Source organism: Nymphalis io, chromosome 15 (genome assembly GCF_905147045.1).
Source record: "Nymphalis io chromosome 15, ilAglIoxx1.1, whole genome shotgun sequence".
Classification (NCBI taxonomy): Eukaryota; Metazoa; Arthropoda; class Insecta; order Lepidoptera; family Nymphalidae; genus Nymphalis; species Nymphalis io.
Genome location: NC_065902.1, coordinates 4,625,974 through 4,643,891, shown reverse-complemented (window position 1 = coordinate 4,643,891; position 17,918 = coordinate 4,625,974). Strand labels below are relative to the sequence as shown.

The 17,918-nt window shown below is 31.6% G+C and overlaps 2 protein-coding genes across 6 annotated transcripts in view; one reads left to right on the top strand and one right to left on the bottom strand.

Annotated features, from left to right (window-relative positions):
• Nucleotides 1-17,918, top strand: part of LOC126773890 (serine/threonine-protein kinase unc-51) — a 31,192-nt gene that overhangs the window by 4,685 nt on the left and 8,589 nt on the right. For all 5 annotated transcript variants that reach the window (XM_050495128.1, XM_050495126.1, XM_050495125.1 and 2 more), the window contains exons 2-6: nucleotides 767-943; nucleotides 14,223-14,439; nucleotides 14,803-14,876; nucleotides 14,960-15,120; nucleotides 17,200-17,336. In XM_050495128.1, coding sequence (XP_050351085.1) covers nucleotides 767-943; nucleotides 14,223-14,439; nucleotides 14,803-14,876; nucleotides 14,960-15,120; nucleotides 17,200-17,336 — 766 coding nt within the window. The remainder of the gene's footprint in view (nucleotides 1-766; nucleotides 944-14,222; nucleotides 14,440-14,802; nucleotides 14,877-14,959; nucleotides 15,121-17,199; nucleotides 17,337-17,918) is intronic.
• LOC126773893 (podocan-like protein 1) lies at nucleotides 9,426-12,725 on the bottom strand. The gene is made up of 4 exons (XM_050495131.1): nucleotides 12,590-12,725; nucleotides 11,498-11,951; nucleotides 11,281-11,418; nucleotides 9,426-10,436 (listed from the first exon to the last, which is right to left on the bottom strand). The coding sequence occupies exons 1-4, from the start codon at nucleotides 12,631-12,633 to the stop codon at nucleotides 9,735-9,737; spliced, it is 1,338 nt and encodes a 445-aa protein (XP_050351088.1). The 5' UTR covers nucleotides 12,634-12,725; the 3' UTR covers nucleotides 9,426-9,734.

Here is a 17,918-nt window from a genome sequence, read left to right as displayed (position 1 = left end):
CGCTGCAGGAAGAGGAAATTAATAGTGACTCATTAATCATTCTAGTATGTCGTACTTCGGACTTTAAGATGGTAACATGTAAAGCACATGACTGTGTTATGTCTAGAAGTATACATAGCTTAATTAAGATCATTACAATTTTATTTCTCGTTAACATTATTTGTTTCTACAACTTATGTAACACGTATTACTCACACTATCTTTTGTTCTGTACATTTATGATCAATTACAAGATTTATATGAAAATCGTTTCCAACGCAGCAATGATGTAATTCTATAGACAGCTTGGAAATATCTATATTCATGATATACTATAATACTATTGTTTTTATTATGCAAGGACAGTAGACCAAAACCTGGAATAAATGATCGCGTGAATATAAAGAACTAAAAATAATACGTAACATGTGATACACACGTGCTCACAAATAATAGTCAGTAGGGTTCAGTGATTCAAAAATATATATTATTTTATTAAGGTGGTGACAAGCAGAGTAATAAATGATATAAAATTTTATCTTATTATATATTAATAAGTTGTTTTGAATTGAAATTGAAGTCCAATTGATGAACTTTGAAGACGTTTTTCGCATAATTAATTAATATACGTATGTGTACGTTCGTGAATATAGTTTTCATCTATCATATTAAAAACAAAATTAATAATAACTAGTCAACCTACCAAAATCATCCGATTCGTATAATTACATAATGAATTACAGGCTATCTGTTTTAAATTAAAAGATTACTTTCGTTGTTATCACAGAATCCATCGCAGTCAGTGGCCGTGAAAGTGGTTACGAAGAAGGGTATTCAAAAAGCTTCAGAGATACTCGTCAAAGAAATCAAAATACTCCGGGAATTGACAGCTCTTCACCACACGAACCTCGTCGCCATGCACGACTGTATGGATAGCCCCGCTTACGTCTACGTTGTCATGGAGGTAAGACTTTTCATTGCTTTAAATACATTTCAGGTGCCCTTTTGTTAAAAGCTTTATATGATCTTAATCCATTTGTAGGCGTTTTTAGCATTAATGTTTATACTTGGCTATTTTTTTCAAATTTTTGAACCAGCAAAAAGTATCTTATTACGGAAACAATACTTGTTTTCAGTACTGTCGAATTTATAGTTGCTGATGTGCGCGACTAGCCCTTAGGACCATGATATAGAGAGCGTCCGAAGCGCGCGCCCAAGGCAATTTTAAAGTCAGAATTTATGGCGCTATGCTAAGCATAATATAGTAACGGCTGGCTATATAATGACACATGATGTAACTAACAAAGTCGGTATCTAAATAAATGTAGGAAATCGATTTAATATACTTGTAATGTTTATTGTTGAAAGTTGGTACAATCAAGGATAAAGTAGCGGGCTATTCAACTAGGTTTTTTTGACAAACTCAATATATTATGCTAACAAAAGCGTTGTTATACATATAAATATAAACTATAAATTAATTTAAAAGCTAATACAAAAATAAAACGATGTTTTTCCAATGACTTTGTGCTTTAGGACGTTCTTTACTACGTGGACGGGTTCGAGAACTTCAATAATTATAATAAACGGAACAACGAAATTACCACACAATAACTCCTGGTTCATTTCCCTTGTTTAATGCACTGCTCGGTACACCAACAATTACCAGGAAATGGTATAGTTCTTAACGAGCATTAGGTGGCGTCCGTAACCCACTGGCCTTGCCCTTAATCCGTTCATCGATAGCACAGTATTGCGTGTCAATTATACGATTTTACGGTTCCATTTTTACTTAATATATTATTTAAATAAATAGATATTATATGCATTTTTTTTTTCCTTTTAATATGTAAAATCAAATGTTGTTCCTAATTTTAAATGCAGAAGAATATAATCCAGTGGCGTTAATTTTTTTTTAGTGTTTCTTTAATTTAGGGACTTTTGTCCTACTCAGGCGGCGTTAAATTATTTTCTGCTAAATTTTATGTTTGCACTTTTACCTTTTTATGAGGAATAAAACTCATAGTTTTTACCTGGAACGCGCCAATAATTTCGCCAAAGTAAGGTTTTAGGCTTACTTTAACAGCAAAGGCATGAGCAAAACAAATATTAACACAAAAGCTGTATATTTTATTATTTGTCCACATAAAAAAAAACTATAACCAAATCCTCGAAAACGACATAATTATGAAGATAATTATGCTTTTTAGTAACAATAATTGTCCACTAAAGTCAGACGGTATCGTTTTGTTTGTACATAATAACTAAAGTGAAACTAATAATAAAACAGTTTTAGCGTTCCGTATTTATTATTTAAATTATCTATCATGTTGGCATATATATTTATTACATGCTGTGTAGTGTCTATTATTTGCGATAAGGAAATCGTCTGTGCGTGCGAATTAAAACCAGCACGCTGACTGAGCGTGCAATGTCGACGCCAGCCGCGACGTTCGAGCAATACAATATCGCCTAAAATTCAACAAAGCTTAAGATAAAATACGAGCTCGGCACTTAATATTGTATTAGTGCGTATTATTGTTATTATAAACCCAAGTTCTATAATAGGTCAATGATACATTTATTTAATTAGTAATATTGATAACAAAGCAGACATCAAAAATTATCTCATTCACAGCGGCCACTTAGCAATTGTAAGTGCGCTGTTTTGCCCCTTACAAAATGGTGTCACTGTTTTGCCCCACTAACCTTTATATAATTTAGTCAATACTTCAAAACTCATGTACACCTTATCAAGTTATGATAAAACATTTATGTAATAACATTAGTATGCCTACATTATAAATATTTATTTACTTAAAAACAATAACGTTTAAAATACTGATTCCACTCTTTTGGTTAACATTGATTTGAAATTTGAAACAAAAAGACACGGTATTGTTTAACTAAATACAATCTAAACAACATTCATAAGTAAAGCCTTAATATTTTATATCGCATATAAACTATAATTATACTAACATTGAATTAGAAATTTAAATAAAAATTGCAGTAACTTTAATTAGTATTGAGATTCGCACGCGTTAACGCAAAGTCTGAAACGCTAATTCATTTAATGAACGGAACCTATCAATATTGTTTTGTAAAATCTGCAGACAAAATTGTCGTAACTAGTTTTATTAAAGGGAATGAGTAACAATCCATTATGCAATGTCCTTCCCCATGTTGAAGTGTAAAGGAAGCGCTATATTTCTTGAGAAGTGCACGTGCTGAATCCAAACTCGTGTAGGATATAGTTATATACACCAGTCTAGGTTATTGCGCAGAAACTGCCGACACGCGTCGTCATACTTATCACTCGAAACGATGTGAAAGTAGCAAACGAAAGTGAACTGATCATAATGCTTGTAATACGATTTCGAACAGAAATATTAAATAATTGCGCCATTATATTATTTAGTATCGAATGTGGCTGAAAATAGCTCGTTTACGTTTCGAATGATATAAGTTGTATCCCCCTCTTTTTATAACGAAAACTTGGCAAATATACGACAATTTCGATGGTCACGTAACGATTTATTGATTGAATATTATTAAAAAACGCAACCACTACTCAAGCAATACACAACCTCGACGACCTATCAGCCAGCCAGAAATATGAAAGGCGTAAGTTCGATCCTGACCTCTGAACAAAGTTAATTTTGTACCTCTTCCATTATTTAGAGTAAAACCTATGAAATCTCCATAGGTTGACGAAAGCTGAATTGGTTCAGTAACTAAAACAAGTGAATCTTAAACGAAGATGGGGATTCAAACCTGGGTATGCACTAAGTTTTCATGTGCTCAGTTTATGTTTTAAATCTCATGTCCGGCGTTGAAGAAAAACATCGTGATGAAACCTGCATGTGTTGGATGGATATCTTCCATATGTTTACCCGACAAAACACACTAAGGCACCTGGTTGAAGAAAAGAGGAGAAAAGGAGGCCTTTGACCAGCAGTCGAATGTTATTAGTTTACTTTTATAACAAACATATTGCTTAGTTGGTCGAATAAACTGACTGACTGACAAAATATGCTTAAGTTGCAATAGCCATAACATTTGTAAAATTATGTGTCCATATTTAAAATGAGCTACGAAATACTGTCTCGATTCACACGCAGAGTCATGAATTGGATTTCAACTTGAACAATGCGAGATATCAACAATACTTGTTCATCAATGATGTAATACGCAGCCATAAAAAATAATACCTACTCGGGGACAAATATATACCCACACACCTTGCACAACAACAAGCTAATAATTATTATTTATGTTTTAATAACCTCAGCCTCGAATTAATAGCAATATATAATAAAGTCTTCGAGTCTGTAATGAAGATTTTAGGATCGCTAAATAACTATAATACAGTTTTACTGGTAAAGTTTTATTCAAAATATTTTTAAACATCATTATTAATAGATCCGCAAGGGCAAATATACCAAACATGTCTTCGCTGCGATTTTAAACACTTACGTAGAAAATATAATAAATAGGTCTGCCCTGAATGTTCGAAATTTAAGCGGTATTCTAAGAAGTCATCATTTTACAATGTATGTTTTTCGGACGTTATTGAATTGTTAAATTTTTGAAAAATAATGGACTTTTAAAGTGTGTTAATAACGCTGCATTTCTGCCCATTGGTGAAAATATGAGGTTGAATTTCATATGACAAATACAGGTTTCCAAGGTAAGCCCATTTTTAAAAAGAGCTCATGATCTACTAATTCTTCATTCGAAGTTTTGGCTTTTTCTATCTGAACATCCGAATCAAGAATTTCCTTCCCAACATCGTTGACATAAAAATTTATCTTGAAACTATAAAGGATATAGTAGCAAGATAAAAATCACAACCACATCCAATAAAAGAAATCAATAATCTCTTTATAACTATATCCTTTAAAGTATTTATATTCAATAAGTTTTAAAAAATAGCCATTATTGGACATTGGACAAACAAGCTATGAAATCAAACTGATTTCACATAAAAATGTATTACTGTTTAGTGATTAAAGAACTCGTTGCTACTGGTAATTATAATTTTATAAACTAGCGGCATGGGAATCAAACATTACAAAAATACACAACAATGCAATTTTATGTTTTATATTCCCTTGATATAGAAATAATTAATTTATCATTTACAATGCAAACCAGGATAATTATATAAAATTACAATATAAAGAAGAACATGTCATAAAAATACTGATCTTAATCTGTCGGAATAAAAACTTTACAGTTCGTACCCATACGAATTTCTTTCAATTAACAATTAGTTTCTACTATAACTTACAAATAAAAAATACCGTTATATTTATTTATATTCTATTTTTTAATGTTAATGTATTAAGTACACAAATATAATTGGTATATATATGTTCACATTTATATTGTGTTAAAATAATTTAAATAAGCTAGAAATTCGCGTCTGTGTTAGTACTCGATAGTAGGATTTTGTGGTAACAGGTATCGTATTTTGCAGAGGTTTGTTTCTTCACCATTATAATACAATCCCGTTACACACCTTTATAAGATATTAATGGGATATTTTCCCAAGAATTCAATATTAAGTTTTATTATATACGAAACAAATATTAAACTGACGAAATAGGAGTATTTCTGCATAGGTAAATAAATGCTTAATAATTTACTGGACACCTGCAGTGAATTAAGAGATAATAATCTAGAATTTCCTGTCAACGCTACAAATCTCTTTAGAACCACTTACATTGCACATAAGTTAACGAATAAAATACAATTTGAATTAAGGGTTTACAAAAATATCACTTTCTTATATGACAAACTTCTAGTGACAAACAAAATAAAAGAGCTTAATTTTATTCAATATTATAATCTAAAGAATCTCATAGATAACACAAATATACTGCATCTATTGTATACTTTAACATACTTCATCATCCACAATGTTATGCAAATACTTAATCATATATAGTGCGACAATTTAAAAGCTTTCACGTTCTGTTTAATATGACTGGCAGATTGCCCTACAGAATATCAACCTATTAATATGTTCTTTGAAAAACCGTCTACGTTCTATGTGGAACGATGATATGATAACCTGTCTGATAAATGAAAAATAATGTGATTGCGTCAGGTCGGCTCTGCACGTTGAAACTCGATAGTCGGAGAAGGTTGAAAGTGACTCACAGGATATGATAACCTTTCAGCTTTCTACCGAATCTATGAGCTATTAATGCCACAATGAAGTTATCTCACGGAAGTGCCCAATTGTATAATTTGGCTTAATTATTATTAAATAGTTTTTTTTTGTAAATTACAGCTGTATCCTGTAGCCTTTCTTTTAAAAAACGTATTATTATATATTTTTTTTCTATCTAAGTACATACGTATATAGATAAGAATATTTTAAGAATGAGGACAGTAACCTTCGAATCACAAAAAGTACATCTTGATAATCAATTCAGGCGAGATATAAATATAGAGTACGTCCACCGAAACGTTGCCACTGCGTACTGCGCAGTGCATTGGACGTAGGCCTGGCGTATTATAGGTCAATAACCCATACATTATTTGGAGTGTCCCAATGAACCTTATGGCTTATATTTGTTCTTCGTGCTTAGTAATGATTCATAAACAACGTGTTGCGAAATACTAAAGCTCCATTGACCCAAGTGTGTTATATCGTTCGCTACCGACTAACGGAACACTACAGATTGTCTCGGTCAGACAGGCATGCAGTCAAGCACGCATCCGCCCGCATTTTCGTTCTTTACGAGACCTGTTCTTAGTGCACACTAGTGTATACCGCACTCTAGCGTTACTTTCATGTCGCCTCCGAGCCGTCTATTGTTTTTAATTAGCAGAGCATGTGAATTTATGTTTTTTTTTGTAACGGTACACAATACACGTATAAGATAATATACATAACGTTATATAATTAAGTAAATTGATGATTTGTCATTTTTATTTTACCTAATTATTAACAAGTATTATAGGAATTAGCTTGTTCAATAAGTATTGAAAAGAAAGGATTGTCAATGGAGATAAAAAACTGTTTTTAAATGATTTCATTGTTTTAATCGCATATAACGAAGATAAAATTGGAAAACAAATTTACGTATTGGTAAATTATCACATCTCCTTGTAAATAAGCGTCAACCAGCTGAGTATAAAATATAACGGCGTTTTTCACTTATAAATTGCAAAAGAAGTAAATAACAACATTGTTATTCATGAGTAATCTTTGTTATCGTTAATTGCTTCGAGACTCGAGTGAATGTTTTACGCATAAAAGCAAATTATGAAAATAAACAGTTTATTTATCTCAACACATACATAATTATAGTAAACAACTAAACACCTATAAACTTTAGTATCGCGGGTGCATTAAAAACTGCTGTGTCAATAACCGTGTCTATTTTGATATTTTGTTTGTAAATAATATTTCAAGTTTTTGTGTTGTATTATCTTATATATTCTTCCTACTGATTTCACATCACACTGATTCCACATTTTTTTTAATTCAAGTTCTACTTTATATTTAATTACGCTTGCTTAATAGTCCATATTGCTTTTATTTCGATTGCTACGTTATATATAAGTTGAACTTGTGTCACATCCCAGACATGTGTATGAAATTGCCGATATTTAGCATTCTATTTAGAATTCTAAATTCGAATGAATTAATAATATTTATTTATTATATAAACATAGCTACAAGCTTTCTTTTAATAAATCAGTCCTTCATCCGTTTTACTGCCTTTTGACTTTTCTTAGACATAGTATAATGTTTCTGTAACTATAGAAATCGAATTTCGTCGTGACACCGCAGAGTCTAGCCGTGTCTTGAACAACTACAACAAAATCTCGTGTAGGCATGCATTAATCTGTTAAATATACTAAACATATAAATGTAGGGAGTTGTAAGCAGTCTAGATGAATCCTGTTTGACAATAATTGAAAACGCAAATTGAGTCAAAAGAAACTTGTTGTGACCGTGTGGCGGACCTGTGCCGGCATTGTACATTGCAGCTTCTTGAAATAACGGCAAAGGTTTACTGTAAATAATTGCAATGGTATTGGGACTAGCTCGCTGTTGAACGATTGAGACTTGTCTTTGATAAGGTGATGGGTCCCGATGGCCGTCCAAAGAATTTGCATACTTGGCCTCCGGTAAATTTCAAATTTAAATACAATATTTGTTAAATAAACCTTGATCCTAAAATAAAATCTTAGATGCATATCAATTATTTATTATAAAAAATAGTAAAAATAAAAACAAAGTAATGTGAGTGCCAAGGTACTGACGAGAATTGATGCACTTGCAATAATAAATCATACGCTGACGTCAACTGACGCTCTAAATCTTACCCTGTGTCATCTACTCTACATTGATACTGGTGGTAGGGCTTTGTGCTAGTTCGTCTGGGTTGGTACCACCCACTCATCAGATATTCTATCGCAAAACAGTAGTACTTGGCATTGTTGTGTTCCGGTTTGAAGGTTGAGTGAGCCAGCGTAATTATAGGCACAAGGGACATAACATCTTAGTTAACATTTCTTACAATGCCAATGGCGTTGTTAACCAATTACCATCAGGTGGCATATAAAAAAACTGACTCAAAATCTTACGCTTACTCGTCTTGAGCCCAACTTCTCAGTTAGCCACACCGTGTACCGAGCGCTAAGATGTTTACACATAAAATGTAAAATCTATTTATACAACTAAATTAAATTGAAGTGTCTGTCTGTGATTTCAAAATAAATGCCTCTTTTAAAGTTAATATGGCTATTTGTAAGTTACCTGTCTGTTTATCCTGGGTCAACCTCAAAGCAGCTAAAAATTAAAATAACTGGATTAAAAAGTATTTCAAGTATTCGTTTAGTTTTTATTTCATCAAGTTACCAAAAGCTATAAAGACGTACGTATTTTTGTTGTTATAATATGTATTGCGGCTATTAGATGGCGGTGTACCTAATACGTCAATTTCTAAATCGCGCTGTCAAGATTTGCCGGAGTAGAGTACCATACATATAAACATTCGCGTTTCGTACAAGTTAGCCTTTTTATTTTTCATTAATTTCTTTATTATAATTTACATTGATAATATTAGTTCATTTGTGGCTTTGGCTTGCAATTATAAACTCGGTTGTAATTTTGTTTTATTAGTCTTAACTTCTGAAGTAATATTTTTTTTAAACATTAGTGAAATTATAAAAAAAAAAAATTATAATGTTATATCAGTTATCAAGAATTTACAACATTAAATGTTATGAACTTAGTAAATTTTATGAATTAATTAATGTTATGGTTTTAGTAATAGAAGTGCAAGTGTTCCATTATTATTTTGCAATTGATTTGCCGAAGAACTTACAGAGCTAAAATAATAGCGGTTAAAGTTGTAAATAGTTTAACACATTAACATTTTGCCATAATATGATGACTATAAAAAAAACTAAGATAAATAACACTTTTTTATTTTTAAATTTTAACATCAATAAGTAGAAAACAAAAATACTGTGACGAGCGTAACTGTTGATATATTTACATTACGACTATCTTATCATAACTTAATCTAATTTAGTGCTTCTTAAATATCATTAACAACAAATATACTTTTCCACTGACAATCGTCTGTTCTAGTTTTAATACCTTACAACAAATACTTTAGTCCAAACGCTACCCTTTAAAAACATCATTATCTTTCAGATCAAACTCATTCACGTCATACTTCATTCAAATACAAGTCAAAATTTGTAAAAAGAGTTTTCTAAACCGGTGATTTGTCTGATTTATTTTGTAATGGAACCTCTTCAGGTGCAGTTCCATTAGCATTTCCTCCTGGTCTCTCATTAGGTCTATTAGGTGTTGAACTAAATCGTTTCTTAATAGAACTCCAATTCTTTTTAATAGTTATTCCTGCCACTATTATTATCATACCTGCAACGACCATACCAATCACACTTTTGTCTACTCCTCCGCTTTGCTTCGTATCAACTGTTTTAGCACCAACCTTTACGCTTGGAGCACTAACGCTATCTTTAGTGGAGTCAGGAATGGCATTTAATGATGCAATCTTTTCTTCAGGAGCGTTTTTCACAGCAGCACGGAGAGAAAATTCATTAGCAGGTATATTTTTATTTAAGTTAGAATCCGTCTCAAGAGGTTTCAACGGTATTATTGTCGTGGAAGTGCTTTCTGTAACTGAATTTTCAGTTGTTGTAACCACTTCTTTGTTACCTTCAAAAGTATTCAAAGGAATCATACCAGGCAGTGTGGCGTCAAATAAATCATCTTCAATTATATCTGGTGCATCTGGGCAATCAAATGGTTTGTCACAAGTCTCAGTACACACCGTTTCTAGTGTTTCCTTAAAAGTATCACATAAATCTAACGCCAATTCAGTGGGACCAGCAGGTAGCGTAATCTTTCGAAGTGCTTTAAAATTTGAGAAATTTTCAGAGGAGAGTTTCTAAAAATAAACAAAATTATAGAATAATTATATATATTATGGAAGTTTTTTAAATAATATTTCTCTGTGCGATAAGTACGATGTACGATAAGAGAATTTAATTAGCATTTGAGAAAATTGTGAGAAATTTTGGGGAAAAAAGTTACTATTCAATTCTTATTCTTCAGGTTAATCAGACAACGATATTTAATCGAAATAGATCTTTCTAGTTTTATTTGCCAAGTAAACAAAATTAAAATTATTTGTGTAGTCACTTAATATTTATTATATATTAAGTGACCACAAATATTATATTATATTGTACACCTCGAAGCGTAGCGATCTATTATCGGTAAGAAATAAAAATCACGATTCACACAGCTTTGATTCTAATCAAATAATTCTTTGATTCAAATAATAATTATATTTGACAATTCTAAGTGTCTTAATTATTTTAATTAAGATATTTTTCACATAAAACTTAATATTTACTATTAATAATGTGGGCCAGAGTTAGTCAATAAAAATAGTATATAAAATCAGCGAATATTATCAGTTACATCAAAATTAAGCAAGCATTTCTTTTCTTAATTCTTAATTTTCTTTAAAAAAAGTAATAAATAGCAATGCCTATTTTCAAAAAAAAACTACTAATATTTGTTGTTAGGCCTCCAATTAAGAATAAAGCGCATGCTAGAAGTTGGGCGACTTTTGTCACCTTGAAAAGTCCATATTATTGCTTAAAACCGAGGTTTTGCTTGACTGCTCAGGATCGGACTCGCATCAATGTTCACAAAACAAACCCAAACAAACTACTATGTATTATTTACATACATGTAATTATGTATAATATTTCTTTACATACCGTCCTGATATCATTTCCTCCTAAATCCAGCTCCTCTAATTTAGACAAAGATATACTATTCTTCAAGTCTTTTGGATATTCAATCAGCCTGTTGTTTCCTAGTTTTAGTGTCACTAACTGTGGTAATTCGCTAATAGACTGAAATACATAGTAATAAGTCAGTGCCAAGGTTTTTATATAAAATATTAATCCAATTGCATATAAATTAAGTACTTACTCCAGGTGCCAACTCCATGATTAAATTATTATTTGCATTCAAAATTTTTAGACTTTTTAATTCTGATATTGCTTTTGGTATTTCAGTTAATTTATTGTTATGTAATTTTAAAGTAGTTGTCCTTGGATCAATAGGGGACGGAAATTCAGTAAGACCGTATCCTGAACAATCTACAATAAAATTAGCTGTATCGCCCTCTGTATTACATACACACGGCTTAGGACACGGTAACTCAGTATTATTAGAATCTGTGTTTGGAACATGTTCTTCATCAAAAATAATCCGTGATCCTTCAATACTTTCCAGTTTGGGTGGTGATGATGATTCAGTAATACTGTCTATAGCAGGTTCATCGACTACTCCATCTCCACTACCTTCGATAAAACCCTCTGATTCCGAATGATCGGGTGGAAGTGGCAGTTCATTTTCATTTTGCGAAAAAGCTGCGTTGACCCTGAAAATAAATGGTTTTGACATTACCATGTGACATTAATAAAATCAAATGGGTATCATTTATTTATCATAACGAGGTGACGTAGAACTGTTAAGGACAAAGATAAGAGTTGTGATAGCGGGAAGGGTGTAACAAATTGTATAATTGAATAAACTTGACACATAAATTTAAGCATATTTATAAAGATGCATTTTGTTGCATTTGTCTAAGCTACGTATACACCTCTATGTTGAATTCGATGTATATTTTTCCAACGTCATGGTTGAAAATTTGTTTTAATGATAACAATTGAATCGTGTATGATTATGTCATAACTTTAAGTTGTATTATTATCGATGCAGAGAAGTCATGTCATTCCTATCTTTAATTATTTGACATGATTTCTTGACACAATTAAAACTTTTGTACGACTTTTATAAGTTATATCGTCATAATATTAACTACATACCATAATATTATAAATAATTTTAAATAAAAATTATCAAAAAGAAGAATTGATGCAATAGTATTTCAATTACCCAAAAAACTGCTTGTGCATAGATAAATTTATCGAAATATTATTAGAGTTAATTACTAGCACAAGGCGATAATTCGAAACCTAATTTAAAAAAAAAAAAACTTGCAAATAAATAACTTACGTAAGAGACAACACCAATAATATGCAGAGATATTTCGACTTCATCGTCAAGTTCTATGCAAACTGTCCACCTATTTCAGGAGTATGTACCTGCAAGAAACTGGTACTTTCGGATTGCAGTGCGCGAACTCACTGACACTTATAACTATTATCACTCAATGATAAGATTACCAGCGGCATGGCGCGGCTTATCGCGAATCAAACTTGATAACATGATACGAATAAACGGCAAAAATGATTGGATGTATGATTTTACTAACTCACTTTTGAAAATCATTTCAAAATACACAGGTAAATAGTTTGTGTGAAAGACGGCCAATCAAAATAAAGCTAATAATATGATAAAAAGTATTCGTCATTGCATTCTATATCAGGCTGTTTTGAATACTACGTCTGCTTACAAAATACCGAAATGAAATAAGGGCTTCATAACCGGAAACACAATTTCGCTGAATTTCTTATCAAATTTCAGTCCAGTCATTTTTTTTTGGACGTAATCAAATGAATTTACTGATCTGACATCTTACGACGAAATGTGACCGTCATAGTCATTGAACTAACTCGGTTCCTATTGTTCGTTGTATCTGTCTGTTTTCATTACTCAAAATGGTCGTTAACGACGTGATTTACTTTCCGTCAAACCGGTTTGTGGTTTTTGAATTATACGTTTATGTAAATTTAATGAATTATGTTACTAAGTTGTAATGTTTATCAGTGTAAAATAAAACTATTATCAAATTAATCAATGGGTCGAATAACTGTTACTAAAGTTATATTTACAAGTATTGCGACACATTAAACACAATACCTCCATTACAGAAAACTATAATATTAAAGTAGATTTTAAATAATAGTTATTTAAAGTCGACCAATGGTCGATTGAAACTTCAGATAGAAATGTTAATTATTACTATTCATTGTAATAACAGTTCTTGTTATAAAACAATAAACTCATCGAACCTTTATCAAATTTGTGGGCATATAACTTGCTTTGTTCGGTCAACCAGACCGATTTATCAAAATGAAAGGCTTAAATTCAATAGATCAGATATTATATGAGTTTTCAATTGCAAGGATGGTTCATTTGCAAACACATTGATTTATCAAGTTAAATTTATCAGTTAGAAAAGATTTAATGCACTCACGAAATCGAATGTTTATTTTGTGTAAGTTTTCTTAAGCAAATTCAGGTTAGGTAAGGTTTAAAATAAACAACATAAATAATTCAAAAAGATGTATTGATTTTAATAGCGAAAGAAACTCATCGGTTTTTTTTTACATGTGTCATGTTTCCTTTACAAAAAAAGGAGAGAGAAATAACCATGCGGCGATCGTCTCATTCCCAAGGTGTGCTAACATCCATAAATTCATTAATTGTATAATAACCTTTAGCACACAAGCGTTCCTTTACAATTTTTTTAAATTTGCCAACCGAGGCATTTTGAACGCTTTCTGGGATCCTGTTGTAGAACCGAATACATTGCCCCACAAAAGAGTTACTGACTCTATGCAGTCGAGTAACTGTAGTAATTAATTAGTGTTTTTAATACAGCCTTTTATTATATATATTAACCATATTGCAATTGTTGTAGATTATATGTAATAAACGATCAACTATTACTTTTGTCGTACAGTACTGTAACGGCGGTGACCTGGCAGACTACCTACAAGCGAACAGACTGCTCAGCGAGGGCACAATCCGGACCTTTCTCCGTCAGCTTGCAGAAGCGATGCGCGCGATACATGCTAAGGGCATCGTCCACCGTGATCTCAAACCGCAGAACATTCTCCTCACACATAATGTAATGCCTCCACGGACACCACATCCTACAGAGATTACCCTAAAAATCGGTAAGTTTATAAAGGTAGTATGAATAATTAAGTCAACAAAGAGTATGCGTTAAAAAAATTATGGTTAATTATGGTTTTAAATGAGCCTTTCATTGAGGTTGACGAAGTTTTAATTAACCCTTCCTATACTTTATCCTTAATGATTAATCATAAGAAAGTTATCACTATGCGTCAAGTGTCGCGCAGAATACTGCTGTGACTAATATTCCTCGAATAATTTTACTTTAGGAAACTGGTAAATAAACATCGTACAAATTATTGCTTTTGTTAATTATCTTATTCTTAAAAATTATACAATTTAACGTAGATAGAATAGTTATGTATATAATTAACACTTTTACTAATATTTTTTAATATTATTAGCGGACTTTGGTTTCGCAAGATTCCTAGAGGAAGGAAACATGGCCGTCACACTTTGCGGATCACCAATGTACATGGTAATTTGTACTTTTCATAAATATATATATACTGTTATAAATTATTTGCATCTATAATTTATTTTTATTATATTTCTGTTTAGGCTCCCGAAGTAATAATGTCATTAAAGTATGACGCAAAAGCAGATCTCTGGAGTCTAGGTACGATTGTGTACCAGTGCCTCACCGGCAAGGCGCCCTTCCAGGCCACCACACCGCATGAGCTCAAAGCGTTCTATGAAAACAGCGTCGACCTACAGCCCAAGTAAGACCCGTACCAAACAAAATAGAAACTGAACTAAATAAATTTACAATTTAATCGTTTGAACATTTGAATTTTAGATTTTATCAAATTAACTAGACTAAGAACTTGTATATACGCTGCTTGAATCCATTTTGTAACAGTTTTTGTATTGACACAATCGAGGCTAGGTCAGATATACAACAAAAGGTATTATTTTTTATTAGTCGTAAACATTGACAACGATAATGGACAACTCGGTATCGTTCAAATGCTAATATTGTGATTATTTTTTTATATACTCGCATGTTAGAGTTATGGATTACATGAAGTAGGTATGGATTTTTGGTTTACAGGCGAGTATTTTTTTGCTACTATTAACTAAATAATCTACGCAGTCAGCGGCCATATTCAAGGTCTGTTTTAAAGTGGCCGATATAAGCGTTGCTTCCTTGTTCAGCGCTTGCTTTATAAATGATGCCACGAACAAAATGTATTACTCACACTCACGCTCGTTTAAGTAGAGAGCTTATGTTATGTATTTCGGTCTAAATCAAATGAATATGATATTTGTTTATTTGTTGAATCAAAGCGATTCGTGCGCCAGCATCTGCGTTACGTCTTAACGCTTATGGTTATCGCAACCTATTCGAAACGTCTATAAATATTTCCTTTATGAAGGATATGGAAACCAAAATACCCATTTATTATATAAAATAAATAGATTAAACAGTATGTTTTTTACTCTGATTATAATGGATCGTATGTATCAAGACTTTGTTTTGGATTTAAAAAAAAACTATAGAATTTTAATATAATAAGTTCATACTTCGATGTAAAATAAATTATTATCTATCTAATCAATCAATTTGTGATTATAATTCATCTCGTGCTTGACGGTGAAGGGAAACATCGTGAGGAAATCTGCATGTGTCTAATTTCACTGAAATTCTGCCACATGTGTATTCCACCAACCCGCATTGGAGCAGCGTGGTGGAATAAGCTCCAAACCTCCTCAAAAAGAGGTGCGGAGGCCTTTAGCCCAGCAGTGGGACATTCACAGGCTGTTACGGTATCTAATCAACCTTTTGTGTGTATAACATGTCTAATAAAATAATTTTGACGTGTAGTAATCATTGAATAGACATAATCAATCTTATCTTATTATTATCCATATTTCATTAAAAGGGCCAACCATACATTCTCTCTTGCTTTCTGATCTATAGCCTTTTTTAATTATTGTCTTCAATATTTCTTAACTCAATTCATAATATCATAAATATTGATCCATAATAATAGAAAAACAGTCACAACGCAAATATACATTAAAGTCTATTTAATTTTATCGTAAAGAATGCAAACATAAGTATTACGATTTAAAAAAATATTCTGAATTTTACGTAACGATAAAATACACACCGTATGCAAAATTGCAAAGTTTCAGATTTTATTCATGTAAACTTAAAACTGTATGCTCCGAGATAGTATCGAATTGTCTCAACGCAATAAACAAATGACAAGTTGACAACGCGCTCATTACATAAATAATACAAATATACGGTTTAATGTCAACAGTACCAGATATCCTTTACTAAACACATTCAAAACATCTGGGTTACTATATCGAGTCGAATATTAAGAACTTAGTTATAATACGCATCTATAGTATCAAAATAATGTGACCTATTTACGTTTGCATTATTTAATTTAGCTTAATATATTATAATTGATATTGATTTCTGTTAAGTATATTATTAAAATCTACGAACACCGTTAATTCTTTCACCAATCAGCAAAGCATTGCTGTGTTTCGGCTTGGGTCTCGATGGCGTTTCGATGCGGTAATAGGTATTACAGAATAAGTTATTCCTGTACCGTATTGTGCTTTAATGTTGTCAACAACCAACAGTCCAGTATTAATATTGTTCTAGCCGTTTGTATGTACTTCATTTATGTCAACATTTTAAATTGATTACTCCGGTCTCATTCGGCCTAATTTAAACGAATTACTGGACTTATCTATGGCTCACGCGATCATCTATTTTTGGATTCTCAAAGTGACATTTTGAAAATAAGTAGCTAAATAAATCTCTCAAATTGCAGAATGCCATCTGGCACAAGTCCGGAACTATGCAACTTACTGATCGGTCTACTCAGGAGAAACGCGCGCGAGCGTATGCCCTTCGAGGTATTCTTCAACCATCCCTTCCTACAACGACCGAGAACGACATCCATCACCAGTAAGTACTAGATAAATATTGTTATACCATTTTTTCAACATGCTTTCCTGGTAGCTTATTATTTATTACACGAGTTTTACATGTGAAAGTAGATGTTATTTGACCCACATATCTGTTTTAATTGCTTCTTATTAAGATATATAAACGTGTAATTAATGAAACATCCGCAAATAATCAAAATAATAAATAATACTTGCAGACTATGATTAATGTGATGTTCTATTCAAATATTATTACACCCTATTACATATGTAAATATATTCACCCTTATTTACTCACACGTCCGACAACTGGTCATGTTTACCGAATTATAGCAAATAAAAATTAAATTTATTAAACTATTAATGAATATTTTTGTTCAATATTCGAAACGACGCCATTAATATTCGTTTAATTTTAATTTAAATAATGTAACATATTAAGGTGTAATGCTTTAAAGTACATAGAGGTTAAGTGAATACCTTTCTTGTAATAAATTAAGACACTTATCTGGTCGGATGACTCATTGTAGTCTATTCTATTGTTTATTCTTTCGTAACTGTATTTGATTTCAATTTCCAATAATACACTTTTATTTGACAT

Coding starts and splice junctions, on each gene's coding strand:
- LOC126773893 (XM_050495131.1), bottom strand. CDS start 12,633: ATGAAGTCGAAATATCTCTGCATATTATTGGTGTTGTCTCTTAC. Junction 11,419..11,497: donor TCATGGAGTTGGCACCTGGA/GTAAGTACTTAA, acceptor TATGTATTTCAG/TCTATTAGCGAATTACCACA. Junction 10,437..11,280: donor GAGGAAATGATATCAGGACG/GTATGTAAAGAA, acceptor GTTTATTTTTAG/AAACTCTCCTCTGAAAATTT.